This window comes from Rhineura floridana, chromosome 14 (genome assembly GCF_030035675.1).
Source record: "Rhineura floridana isolate rRhiFlo1 chromosome 14, rRhiFlo1.hap2, whole genome shotgun sequence".
NCBI lineage: Eukaryota > Metazoa > Chordata > Lepidosauria > Squamata > Rhineuridae > Rhineura > Rhineura floridana.
Window position 1 is genome coordinate 30,403,616 of NC_084493.1, and position 13,307 is coordinate 30,416,922.

At 46.4% G+C, this 13,307-nt stretch overlaps 1 protein-coding gene across 1 annotated transcript in view; it reads right to left on the reverse strand.

Annotated features, from left to right (window-relative positions):
* The window catches only part of SNX33 (sorting nexin 33), a 38,783-nt gene extending 29,013 nt beyond the window's left edge, over positions 1 to 9,770 (reverse strand). The window contains exon 1 of the mRNA XM_061595540.1: positions 6,113 to 9,770. Within this exon, the coding sequence (XP_061451524.1) occupies positions 6,113 to 7,541 (1,429 nt within the window). The 5' untranslated portion in view covers positions 7,542 to 9,770. The remainder of the gene's footprint in view (positions 1 to 6,112) is intronic.
* Positions 9,771 to 13,307: the final 3,537 nt, after the last annotated feature.

Below are 13,307 nucleotides of genomic sequence, written 5' to 3' on the forward strand. Positions count from 1 at the left end.
GACAACCTCGCTTCAGTTGTTCATGCTCTGGTAACCTCTAAATTAGATTACTGTAATGCGCTCTACGTGGGGCTGCCTTTGAAAATGGTTCGGAAACTGCAGCTCGTGCAAAATGCAGCGGCCAGATTGTTAACAGGGACCAGGTGGTCTGAACATATAACACCGATTCTGGCCCGCTTGCACTGGCTGCCTATATGTTTCCGGGCTCGATTCAAGGTGCTGGTTTTAACCTATAAAGCCTTACACGGCTTGGGACCACAATACCTGTTGGAACACCTCTCCCGATATGAACCTACCCGTACACTTCGTTCAACATCGAAGGCCCTCCTCCGGCTGCCTACTCAGAGGGAAGCTCAGAGGATGGCAACAAGAAAAAGGGCCTTCTCAGTGGTGGCCCCCAAACTGCGGAACAATCTCCCTGTTGAGGTACGCCTGGCGCCAACATTACTATCTTTTCGGCACCAGGTTAAAACCTTCCTCTTCTCCCAGGCATTTTAACATTTTAACATCTATGTTTTAACTTTTTAACATTTTAATTCAGCATTTTAGTATACCAGTATTTCCGTAATTTAGTATGTTTAAATAGTTTTCTTTGTGCTTATTGTATATTGAAGTTTTACTGTTGTGAACCGCCCAGAGAGCTTCGGCTATGGGGCGGTATAGAAATTTAATAAATAAATAAATAAAAAACCAGAGGGGCCCCAAAAGCAGCCCAATGGGGACTGTGTGAGCTCAGGGGCTACAGAATCCCAAGTGACTGCTATGGGGACAGAAAACAGCAGAGGGGAAATGGAACCGAATGGCTGGAATTGTCAACAGGGAGCACTCTGCATTGCAGCTTTTTTGCTGCAGTTGCCATTTGTTCTAAATGCATCACCATTGTCTATACGTGCAGTGCAATCCTATGCAAAATGACTCTGGAGCAAGAGTGGGGGAAACTGTTGCCCTCCAAGTGTTGCTGGACTAGAACTCCCATCAGCCTTGACTATTAGCCATGTTGGCTGGGGCTGATGAGAACTGGAATCTAACAACATCTGGAAAGCCGCAGGTTAGCCATCCTTGCTCTGGAGCAAGTCCCACTATTGGCCTGCGTACGATTACAGCCGTAGAAAACTAGCAGATTTGGGAGAAGACTGGGTTAGATTCCTTTGTCCTGACACACTGTTTTTCCATATGGAAAGGGTTTTTGGTGGTGGAGGAGATGGAAAAGCTTTCCATCACACCTGAGTCCCTCCTTGCAACGTGGCATTGTGCAATCTAGGCAGAGATTTGCTATCTCAGCATGATCTAGGTCACAGTCTGCACGGTGCAGGTAACAAACCTTCAGATATAAAATCACTCCCTTCCTGTATCACACAACCACCATCTAAATACAGCTACACACTTCTGATCCCATGGCCTTTCCCCAGGCAAGGAAGCAGAGTTTTGTCCAATATTCCTATCCTTCCTATCGACTACCTGAAAGGAATACATTGCATGGCTGACTCAGGGCCAGTGTGAAATTTGCCATGGTTGCAGTGGCTTTAAGGTCATCCCATGAATCATGCCCACAGAGAAAGTTACCCAGGAATTGGATGGCCGCATGGTTTTTCCAGGGATGTTCTTAATCAGCAGCCTCTTCACTTCCTGTTGTCATTCCCAGTATTTTCATAGGGAGCTGCCTTGTACCAGCTTGCCCATTTAGCCCAGTATTCTCTACTCTGACTGGCAGCAGCTCTCCAGGATCTCAAGCAGTGGTCCTTCCCATCAGTCACAAGCCAATTCTTCTAACAGGAGATGCCAGGGATTGAAGCTGGGACCTTCTGCATGCAACGCGGGTTCTCTGGCTTCTACTGCTGAGCTATGGTCCCCTCTCAGTTCTCTAGCAAACTTGCAAACATGCTGTGCAGACCCTGAGACTCCCTTACTGGACTCGCTACATGTCATCATCTGCCAACAATGCCCTTCTGCTGTCTACACAGAGTGCAAAAGATTAAACAGATGCATATCTGACATTTAAAAATGTCAGTGTTCAGAAACCGGGTGTAGAACATTTCAGTCCCTCAGAATACTCAGTGGTTAACCAGAAGGTCAGCAAAGGAACTTCCAAGGAATCCTCCAGTGTGAAACTGCTGGACATGAAGATATCCTGATTCTATCTGTTTAGGACTCAGTCACGATTAAAGTTGTCTCTCCCACTTAATGGTGTAAGATGGACATAGCAAAGCAAGGAAGATTGTGTTAGCATCAGTCACTGCTGATGTGAATGTTAGTGTGTTTGGTGTGTACACATCTGTATTGGAATATCACAGACTGTACTTCTTGAGTTTTGCCTTTTGGCCCTACTGCCGGCCCCACTGGCATGGCCAGTGGTCATGGAAGATGGGAGCTGTAGTCAAAGAACATCGAGAGGGCCACAGTTTCCTCATCCCCGGCTTGCTATTTACAATTATTTTCTCTCTATCTCTTGTGTATTGAAGGTAACGCTTCAAGTGTCCAATGGAGCGGTCTGTAGACCCTGAAAGCCTGTGCCATAAATAACCCTAAAAGCATTGAAGGTTCAGCAGGACTATATTTTGCCTTTTAGCGGATATGCTGGGGACTGAATTTCATGTCCCGAACGCAAACAAGTATTCTGAACTGCAAGTCTTCCTCATCTTCAGAATAGGCCCCCAAGATGCCTTCCCTTCCAAACATGTTTAGCAGGAGAGATCTGGCTGCTGCCTATGATAGTCTGAGTAGAACAGGAAATATAATCTACCTGAGAGTTAATGCTGGATGCAAACAGCTCTGGCTTTTGCTATAATTTAGTCACTGGGGATATGGGAAGGAGCATTTTTCCTAAGTGGTGCTAGGCATTCCTTTTCGTTTGGAGTGCATTTCTTAAATTATTAATGTTTTTAACGTGAGATGGAAAGCAGTCATGCACCCCTTTTTAAATCAAACATACATACTTGAACTATGCATGTTTACTCAGAAATAAGCCCCCTTGAATCCAGTGAAACTTACTCCCGAGCAAATGTACCCAGAATAGCAACTGTAGTTTTTTTGGTGTTTTTTTTTAATGACTAGAAGCCAAGTGCCAAATAATGGGCTGGTTGATTCAAAGCAATAGCTGTGTTTGCATAAAACACTAACCCATGGTTTGTTCTAACCACAAGTTCAACAAACCACAAGTCTCTGACGAGCAGTAAACTATGACCTGTTTCTCCAAACTTAGTCTGTTTCTCAGCTGCTCATATCTTATGCCTTTGAAGTTTGGTGGGAGTTTGGGATTGGGTGACCAAACAAACCATGGTTAAGCAAGGCTGTTGGGTTTGGACATAATGACAAAACATAGTTAAAACAAGACATGGTCTGTATAACAACAAACCATGGCTCCACATAATAATTTGCAGCAGCGAATGGCAGGGTGGGGTGCTTATCTGACCTCCCGTCACCTGCGTCACTGTGGCATGCCGAGATGGAGAGGGGCAAAATGGCAGCAAGATCAGCATTGTGCAAATGCACTGTCAGAGCCAATCCTGCACTCCAGACAGTTCAGCCACATTGCACCAACCCCGCCACTCCTTGGCTCTTCCCCTCTTGGTACACTGCAGTGATGAGAATGATGGGAGGTCAGGAGAGCACTGGTGCCCTGCCAGCCACTGTTGTTGTTGTTATAAAACAAACCATAGTTAATCTGCTAGACTGAGCCTGCACAATCAAACAAACCACACTTTAGCTAACCGAACCATGGCTCAGCATTATGTGCAAACCATGACCTTACGTGCAATCCCCTGCCTGTTCCCCCTCTTATTAGCGCCTTCTTGCCTCAACTCCCTACCTCCTTTTGCCCTCTAGCTATCCTTTCCTTAGGTTACTGTAATCAGTCCAGTGCTTTACACCCTTCCATCAACTACCTTGTCTCTGGGTTTCTTCTCCCCCGGCCTTCCTACCTCCTGGAATCTCTTTCCAGCCCTTGGCCTCTTCCACAGAGCGACTCCTGCCTTTTGAGACTGTGTGAGGGTTTTAATCCCAGCCAAGCCTGCAACGTCCCCTTCCTTCACAGAAAGTGGACTGCAGCATGAGCCCTTGGAATGTTTGCAAACATTCCTTGCCATCAAAACAGGCAATCAGTGGCACAAGCTTCACTGCAACTCCCCCCCTCCCTGACACAATACAGATTTACCAATGCAGGTAATAAGAATGGGCAAATCTGTCAATTGTGGTTTCTCTCCGTTTCTCATTTTTCTATCCATAAGTTCAGTTCTCCACATATCCACATCAGTTTGAGTTTTCTTTTAAAGAAATCTCCATGAAAATTCCTCAGCATTTTAGTGGGAATTTCTCCTAATATATACATGTTTTAATGCAATTTCTTCCTAATATACACATTTTTGCAATGCAATTTCCTCTAAAATAATGCATTTTTGGATGTTATTTTCAGTTGGTATATGCAATTCTATGCACACTTTACCTGCATTTTGTACACATCGCTTGGCTGGAGAACTGCATTGCAAAATTAGGAGCAGTGTGGATTTCAAAGGATGGCTGCATTTGGGTTCTCGTATTGTTTCAGAAACTGTGAACTAGGTAGATTTGCCTTTACATGTGAACTGAATCGAATTTCTCCCTCATCCCTAGCAGGTAATGCAAAAACTGATTTAAGGCTATAATCCCATGCACACTTCACTTTGAGAGAGCCACTGAATTCAGAAGGACTTACTTCTGAGCAGACATGCCTACAACTGTGGTGAAAGTATCCCTTGTGAAAATTATCCATATATCCTCAAGGGAATAAATCCAAACAACAATCCTTATATATGCTCCCTGGGATTCTCACTCATGTCCTGCCTCTTACATTGCTTGGCCTTGGGAAACTGATTTGTAGCATCCAGGTTTTCCTCCCAAGTGGCTTCTGCATTTAGAAATTTCATTCACGCTTTCAGCTGTTAAATCCAAAAGGAACCAGGGTCCATTTCCCATGGAAATGTTTCTATTTTTATAGAAAGAATCCCATTTTTAAAAAAATACTGTTGTGAAATACTGATGGATTCAGGGAACTGTCTCTGGAAGAAGCTAATAAGTTAAACCTGTTAAGTCTGCCTAATACATCATGTGTGTGTGTGCGCGCGCGTGCGCTATAACAGGGAGCTGATGACCTCCAGATGTTGTTGGCAACAGCTTCCATCACCCCTGATCATTTGCCAGGGAGGCTGATGGAAGTTGTCATCCAAGAACACCTGGAGGGCCAGAGTGAAATAAGTGAAATTTCATATATTAAGTGAAATTAAAAAATGAACATTGTATTGGTACAACCCCTTAAGACACACACTCTGCTGCCAGGGATGCGGGAACTATGGTTCTCCGGATGATGTTGGACTACAACTTGCATCAGCCTCAGACAGCAGGGCCAATGGTCAGGGATGATCGGAGCTGTAGTTCAACAGTATCTTGAAGACCACAGGTTCCCTCCCTGTCCCTTGCTCTACTGTACCTAACCCTAACTACATGGAAATGTTTTATGCTTCTGTCGTATGCGAAAGACCTTCTTCTTTACCCACACGTTGCCTGATTACTAATATTGGTTGGCACACTTGTTTGGTCACTGTGGATATTAGAGTACATCATTGCATTCTGCGTTATTGTTTTATGCTTTCATTATTTAGTGCATGTTTTTATCTTTCGCATGTCACTTTGACAGTTTTTAAAGCATCCGTGGTATGTGTTTTCAATAAATAATCCGTGAAAGATTCACATAGTCTTTCCCTGTTGAGCTCTGCTTCCACAACTCTCTTGCGCTCTGCTTCATTTTCTAGACCAGGCTTCCCCAACCTGGTGTCCTTTCCGGATGCTTGGACGAGGGCTGTGTACACACCAGACCTTTAAAGCATATTTCCCTCCTCCCTACAAAATAATTCTGGCAATTGTAGCTTATCTGTCACATATCTGTAATTCCCAGTACCCTTAACAGTTCCCAGGAAGGATAAATGTGCTTTGAATGGATGTTAAAGGTTTGGTGCATAAGCAGCCTTAAATTCCCATCAGCCCCAGCCAGCACAGCTATTCTCCCTCTCCCCAGAAGGGCTTGATTTTAAGGCACATTTTGATGCTTGCTGTGGTACCTCTTCAGGCTGCAAACCGTACCTACCTTTTTGAAGATGAATAATGTCTGGGAAGTTGGAGAGGAGCCCTTGATACAAGGAAAGCGTGTCCAGCATGAGGAAAAGGTCGTTCTTGGGTTGCTCAGCAAACATTTCCCCCACGGTCTCGTAGGTCTTTCCTGTATGCGAGATGGCACCGTTGAGAGCATTCAAACTGTAGGGCGGGTCCATCTGGAAGGACTGACTGATGGCCTGGAAAGCGTTGCCCAGCTTCTGGAACTCTTTGCGGAAGCCGCCCAGGTGCTTCCGCACCAGTTCTGAAGCCACATTGGTCAGCTGCAGGACGCTGTCGTCCATCTTCTTGCTGAAGGCCTTGAAGATATCCACCCTATCCTCCACGTCCTGCAAGTCCTGGTGTTCTGTCGGGATCTGGAGGGTCAGCAGGAAGCTGGCGCCCACCATCTCGTCCTTCTCTGCCCGGCGCTTCCCCATCTTCCACTGTTTGTCGTCACCGCAGGTGAGGAAATGCTGAAAGCCCTCGTACTGGGAGAGCGTGGGGTGGCTGGTCATGTGATCCATCCACAAGATCAGCCGCCGCTTGCGCTTCTCAATGAAGTCCTCCTCAAAGCGCCCCGTGGCTTGCTTCTCAGGCAGGTGAGGCACGGAGATGACGGTGAACTTGTGCAGCAGCCGGTTGTACAGCCAGTCAAAATGTTTGTACCGCCGGTAGACTGGCGAGTTGCTGTTGCTGGGGGTCAGCCGGTAGGAGATGTAACTCTTGATGCCTTTGAATTTGGTCTGCTTGGTGGGGTCCTCCACAGAGCAGATTAACGGGTGCGGGCTGGGCCTCCACTGAGGGCCTTTGGCGCCCATGTCAATGTAATAGGCCTCTGCGATCTTGGCCATCATGGGCACATCCCCCAAGATGAAGGCCTCCACACCGGACCGGACGAAGCAGGAGAAGCGGTTGAGGTTCCGCCCCACCACACTGCCCCTCTTGGAAGAGCCAATGCTGTCCTGCCTGTCCAATGATGGTTTGGGCCGGTGGCCCATATTGTAAGGCCCAGGATAGGGCAGGTTGGGTGACGGATGTCCATTGGTGCCAGGCCTGCTCCTGGGCTCCTCCACCACCGTGCTGCCATCATCCCAGTCATCCCAATCGTCATCGTCATCATCTTCAAAGCTGCCTTGGTAGGAGACACCTGTGTTGGATGGGGGCCCAAAGAAGTACGAGCTATTCCCAGGGGACCTAGACGGGCTGCTGGAATAGTCCGTATAACTCAAGGCTGATCTGGAGCAAAGGATCTCCACGTAGGATGCCGGAAAGAGGCCCGTCTCGCCCCGGCTATTGGTGCCCTGCAGCCACCCATCCAACGTGTTTTCGCTGAAGATCACCAGCTCCTCATTTTCCTGGATGCTGATTTCTTCCTTGTTCTCACTCTGGAAGTTGTACAGAGCTCGGGCTTTCATTGCCATGGCTGCTCGCTGGGACACAACCCACTGCTGTCACACGAAGTCCCAACTAACACCACCACCTCCTCCTCCTCCTCCGTGGCTCCTCAGATACTTATGACGCTACCAATAGGCAGAAGCACACCACTTCCCTCGTGTCTTGAAATTTGCAACAGCTTTATGAATTCAAAGGGATTTCATAGATTTCCTCCAAAAGGAACACAATAATTTGTCTCTTTCTTAGGAATTAAAACTGAGGTTTATCAGTTCCAGTGAATTTCGCAGGTGGCAGGCATTGGTTAAGGATGACATGCTCAAGGCAAACCAAACAACATTTTTAACCTCCCCCCTTTTTTACGTTATATATCTCAGTTAGATACATGGATAACCAGAAAACTGTCATCCCTCTGTCAATTTTTTTCTTGCAAACGGGTTATTCCTGAACCATTTTTTTAAAAAAAAACACTGAAATTTCACATAGAAGATTGGCAACCTCCATTAGGTGAGTGACATCCAAGACTCTCTCTCTGTAATGTTCTTCTTTCAAAATGTGTCTTTGTTTTTTAAAAAAAATGTTCTTCTTTCAAAAATTAAAGCACTTGGGTTATCTTCTTTTAAATGTGAATCCAGTGCAATGCACTATCATGGTGCTTTAAAAGAAAAGCCTTTCCAGCAGAATGAAAAAAGGACAACAGAAAAATCTCTGTTATTAAAGAGTAAAAATGTTTTGCAAGTGTTAGTAATCCCTTTTGGGTCTGATTTGAAATCCACAACCCTCCAGAGGGGTGGAGAAAAACTAAAAAGCTGCAAATCAATCCAAAATTGAATGGGTCACGCCTTTAGTCTACAGAATAACACAAACATACACCCAACCCCCCTTTCTCAATAGGGCAAGCACAGGGTTTACTGAACTTTGTGTTGTTATTCACCGTCTAATCTAAAAGAAGAAGAAGAAAGTTTGCTTCTTTCCGGGATCAAAAATCTTGGAGGAAAACTGGGCATAAATATCCAACGCACCAACGTGACTTTCTCCCGGCCTCCCCTCCAAAACCCCAAACAAATAGACTGCTCCAAATTATACCGATCCACCAGCTGAGCTTAAAATCCCTTTGGAGGCCAAGAGGTCTCTTTTGTTATTGACACTTTATGAGTCAGTTTCCACCCGCTCTGAAACTAGTGCCGTTCAAAACAAATCATCATCAGAAAGGATTTCTCTGTTGAAAAAGAATAAGAGCATCAGCCGCTGAGGACGAAAAAAAAAGAAATTCCTGCGCGTCCGCCACTAAAGCCGCAAAAAAACAACAACAACCCGGTCACTGGTTTCCAAACGGATTTTTAAAAAGCCAAAATTAAAAATAAGATCGAGACACAAAATGAGTAACCCGCTGGATTCCTTCTGCAAGACGCTGGGAGGCTGGGCACAGTAAAGTTTCGCTGGAGTTGCTGGTAAGGGGGGGGGACTGGATGCGGTTGAGCCCCCCCTTTCGGTTACGTGGGGAGGGCCGAGAGGAGGTTGCGTGGAGAATCCAGGACAACGGGAGGCACTTCCGCCTGAGAAGAGGCCCGGGAAACCGGGAAGTAGCAGCTGCTGCTACGACTGAGCACAGGACTGGCGAGCTCCCTGCCCCGTCGTTGCTCCGGCTCAACCTCGGCTAGGAGGGACGGGACGGAGCGTCGTCGTCAGAGCCGAGCCACCTTGCGTAGCAGCCAATTTCCGACGAGGCAGTCGCCCCGCCTCCGCCGCCCCGTCTTCTCCACCCCGACTTGCCTTTTAGTTGGAGAGGGGAGGCTGCTGCAACACCTTGCGCCCCTCCAGCGGGCGATCACCGGCGGCAGAGCCCCGCTCCGTGTTGCGCAAAAGTCACCCTTCTCCGCCACTCTGCGTCCCTTTTCTGCGCTCCTGCGAACCAGCCGTCGAGCGCGGCCTCCCTCCCCGCTCTTTGCGCAATGTTGCTCTCGTGCACCTGGGAACAGAAGAGCGGGCTTGTCTTTTGCATGCCCCCCCGACGCTATAGCAACCTTTTGCTCCCCCCCTCCTTTTTATGGTGGATCTGCCTCGGCCTCCCGCTGCACGGCTCGACCTCCGCTCTCCTTCCTTCCTCGCCGTCGTAGGTCACCCTCCTGTCTGTTCCATGACGCAAAGGTCCTATTGCGGGCTCTAAAGTTTTGCACACACCCCACCACCAACAACAAAAAAGCTTCGGGCAAAGAGCAGCGAGGCTGGGAAGCGGCGGGCAAGAAGCGAGGGCGCCGGCTGCCCTCTACAGGCAGCTGCTGAAGGCACAGGCGGCAACAGCGCCGCCCTGCCTTTTCGGCTCTCGCACGCAGCGGGACCTGGCCTGAGCGACCCGTTTCTCGCATGGTCCTTCCGCTAAGTCTATCCCTGGGCTGTGCCACTCAGGATGGAATGGTCCACCATGCAAACTCCTTGGAGGCAGAAAAGTAGCCTATCAGGAAGAAGGGGAGAGTAGAACGCTCGCCTCCCTGCATGTTAGTATTCCAGAGTATATTGTGTGTGTTTTTTTTAAATAGTATTTAATTTAATTTGGACTTTAAAATTATTATTTATTTTATTTATGAATCACTTCCTATAAAGCAACTTCATTTGGTTTCACAATACAATTAAAACAATTATATATATGAAAAGTTAAAACAAATGCATCTATAAGAAATGGTTCTTTAAAACTGCACATATAAAAATAATTTCAGATCCAATACAGATACCGACTGAAATAAACATCTCCACTTGTTGAAAGAGAAAAGTTTTCACCAGGCACCAAAGAGACAGTAGTCTTGCTCTGGAACAGGAGGAGTTTCAAAAGGGAGGCGCTGCCACACTAAAGACCCAATTCTGACATTGTGCAGAACGGTCCTCCTGTAGGATGGTACCTGCAGGATGCCCTCTCCTGCAGAGCACAGCAGTATGCTGGGTATATAATGGGTGAGACAATATTTTATTTTAAATTTTTGAGCCGACCCAGATCCTGCGTTCATCATCTGAGACCCTTCTTTGTGTCCATGGAAGGCTCAGAGGCTGGCAACACATGTTGGCGTGTGTGCGTTGTTGTGTGAAACAGCATACATTACGTTGGAGTTAAGTTGAGCAAGAAACTTCTTCAGAGCATGTTAAGAGTCTTTATTGAAAGACATTATGGCCAGAGGCTTAAGAGTAAATACATGTAGAGATTCTTCAGTCACCCCCCTTCTGGTACATCTCTCTCCATAGATAAACACAAAAGACAGCCTCTCAGCTCAGAGGCATAATTCAGAAGAAAACAACACACAGACTCTGTTAGAACTTTCCCAGTCGCTATCAGATGGCTACCATAGCAACGGCCCTGGCAGTCCGTTCCCAGACAGGGCATAGACATAACTCCCCCTTAACCACAGTTACGTCTTCAAACTTGCAGGCTTCATGGAAAACTACTAGAGACAGTAATGCCTACTGGTCACCAGCCCAACAGCCTCCCTTTTTTCCATTAAGACTGCAAAATACACATGAAATACATCTCCATAATACATAATCATACAGTCATACATTTCTACAATACCTCTTGCAATACATTTCAGTACAGTTCAGTACAGTTCAAACTTACATCTCAGTAAAGTTCAAAACCTTATTCACTCAAACTTTGGTTCAACACATGTCAAATAAAGTGTCTCAGGATCCATGTCTACAACTTTATTCATTCCAGGATTTGTTATTAATCCCACAGTAAATCTGTCAGGCGGTTTGCCTAAATTCGCTCTTGTGGAGCGTCTTAAAGGAACCAGAGCTTCGGCTCTCTCTGCCCCCCCATTTGTGCTTGTGCTTGGCACTACCTGCACAGGAGCTTCCATTTCCTCAGCTTTTCGTTTCTTCGATCTGTGTTTTCCACAAATGAGCTCATGCAAAGCATCTCTGAGAGGTATTTGTGTACCTTCCACTTTAATGTCAACATCTGGCTTAAATTTCTGTGATTGTGTTCGTGTTTGTGTTTCATTTGTTCCTGTAAGAAGGACTGTCTCCCTTTGATCCCAAGGCTTTTCTGAGACTTTAATGCTTCTGCTTAGAATTAACTGCTGTGTTTCTGGACACCAAACTCTGTAATATGCATTCTGAAATCCCAAAACAAAACCTTGCTGTGCTCTGGGCGCAAGCTTGCCCCTCCTTTTTCCCTGTGGAATGTGGATCCAGCACCTTGCCCCGAATTTTTGAATGTGTTGTATTCTAGGCTTTCTGCCAGTAAGTTTCTCATAAGGAGACATTCCAATAGCACTGTGTAACACCCTGTTGTGAATGTAATTCGCATAACAAATTGCTTCTGCCCAGAAAGAATTCCCTAAACTGCAATCCAGCAGCATGGCTCTCATTGCTTCCCCAAGCACCCTATTTTTTCTCTCAGCAGTTCCATTGGAAAACGGGCTGTGTGGAGCAGTGAAATTCTGGTTTATTCCCTTACTCTCCAGAAAGTCACTCAATGCTTTACTCGTAAATTCCCCACCTTGGTCTGAGCGTATAGCCCCCACCGTGACCAAGTGTTGAGTTTTGATTCTCTTAATGAACAGTTTCAGCTTCTGCTCAGCTTCACTTTTATGCTTTAACAGAAAAACATGACAAAATCTTGAAAAATCATCTACCAGTACCATGAAGAATTTCGCACCTCCTCGTGAAGCATTTATTGGCCCTGCTAAATCAACATGTACTAGCTGATAGGGAGCTGTTGTGGTTCTCTCAGCCTCCCGGTTTATTGGTGCAATAGTCATTTTAGCTTGATTACAAGAATCACAATCCATTAACTGTCTGCAATCTTTTAAACGCATGTCTTCACTGTGCAAAGGGGTTTTCCTTATCGTGTCAAGGTTTGCATGCCCCAGCCTTTGATGCCATTCATGGACGCAGCCCTGATGTACCTGTGCCTCAGCGTTTAACACAGCACACCCTGCTTGACTGCTCTTTATTACAAACTGTGAATCATTAAGGCTTCCCTGCATGCACACTTCATCTCCCCTCATTATAAAACATTGGTCTTTGTGGAACAAAATTGAATAATTACAACCCACCAGTTTGCTAACTGATAGAATATTATGAGCCAATTCCGGAACAAACAAACAGTCTGACATTAGTCCAAGTTTGTCAAATTTCACCAGACCTTTAGCTTTTACGGATTTCCGTGATCCATCAGCAAGTAAAACAAAGTCTTTCACTTCTTCTGAAACGTAAAACAAACGTCTGTCTTTAATTAATATATGGCTTGCTCCGCTGTCGACAATATAGTTAATTTGTTCCAAGTCTTTAGACTTCTGTTTAAAAACAAAGTTCACACTGCCCTGCTTCAAGCCTCCGTCCCTGGAGTTTTGCTTGATTGCACAATCTTTACGGAGATGCCCACGGGCCCCACAGGCAAAACAAGACTTCAGCCGCTGCTGCTCCTGCTTGTTTTCCTGTCTGCTTTCGACAGCCTGCTCCGGTTTGGCACATTTCTCCTCCTTGCTTCTGACAGCTTCCACCGGCTGGGCTCTCTGCGCCTCCTGCCTCTGCTGCCATTCCTGGGACAAATCCTGCAACGCGTCCCATGTCTGTTTAGCCGACGGCTCATCTCTCACACACATCAGTTGAGAATCCGATAGAGCCAAGATTATAAACGCCTGCGCCCTCTGGTCTCGACGCTTCCAGGCCGCGGTCGGTACCGCCGGGGTTTTTTCCTCAATCACGTCCCATAAATCCTCTGTTATCAGCAAAGCCCTCATCCTCGGCTTCCAGCTGCCAAAATTCTTTTCATTAAGTCGTTCCATCGGCAAGCCTCCCCC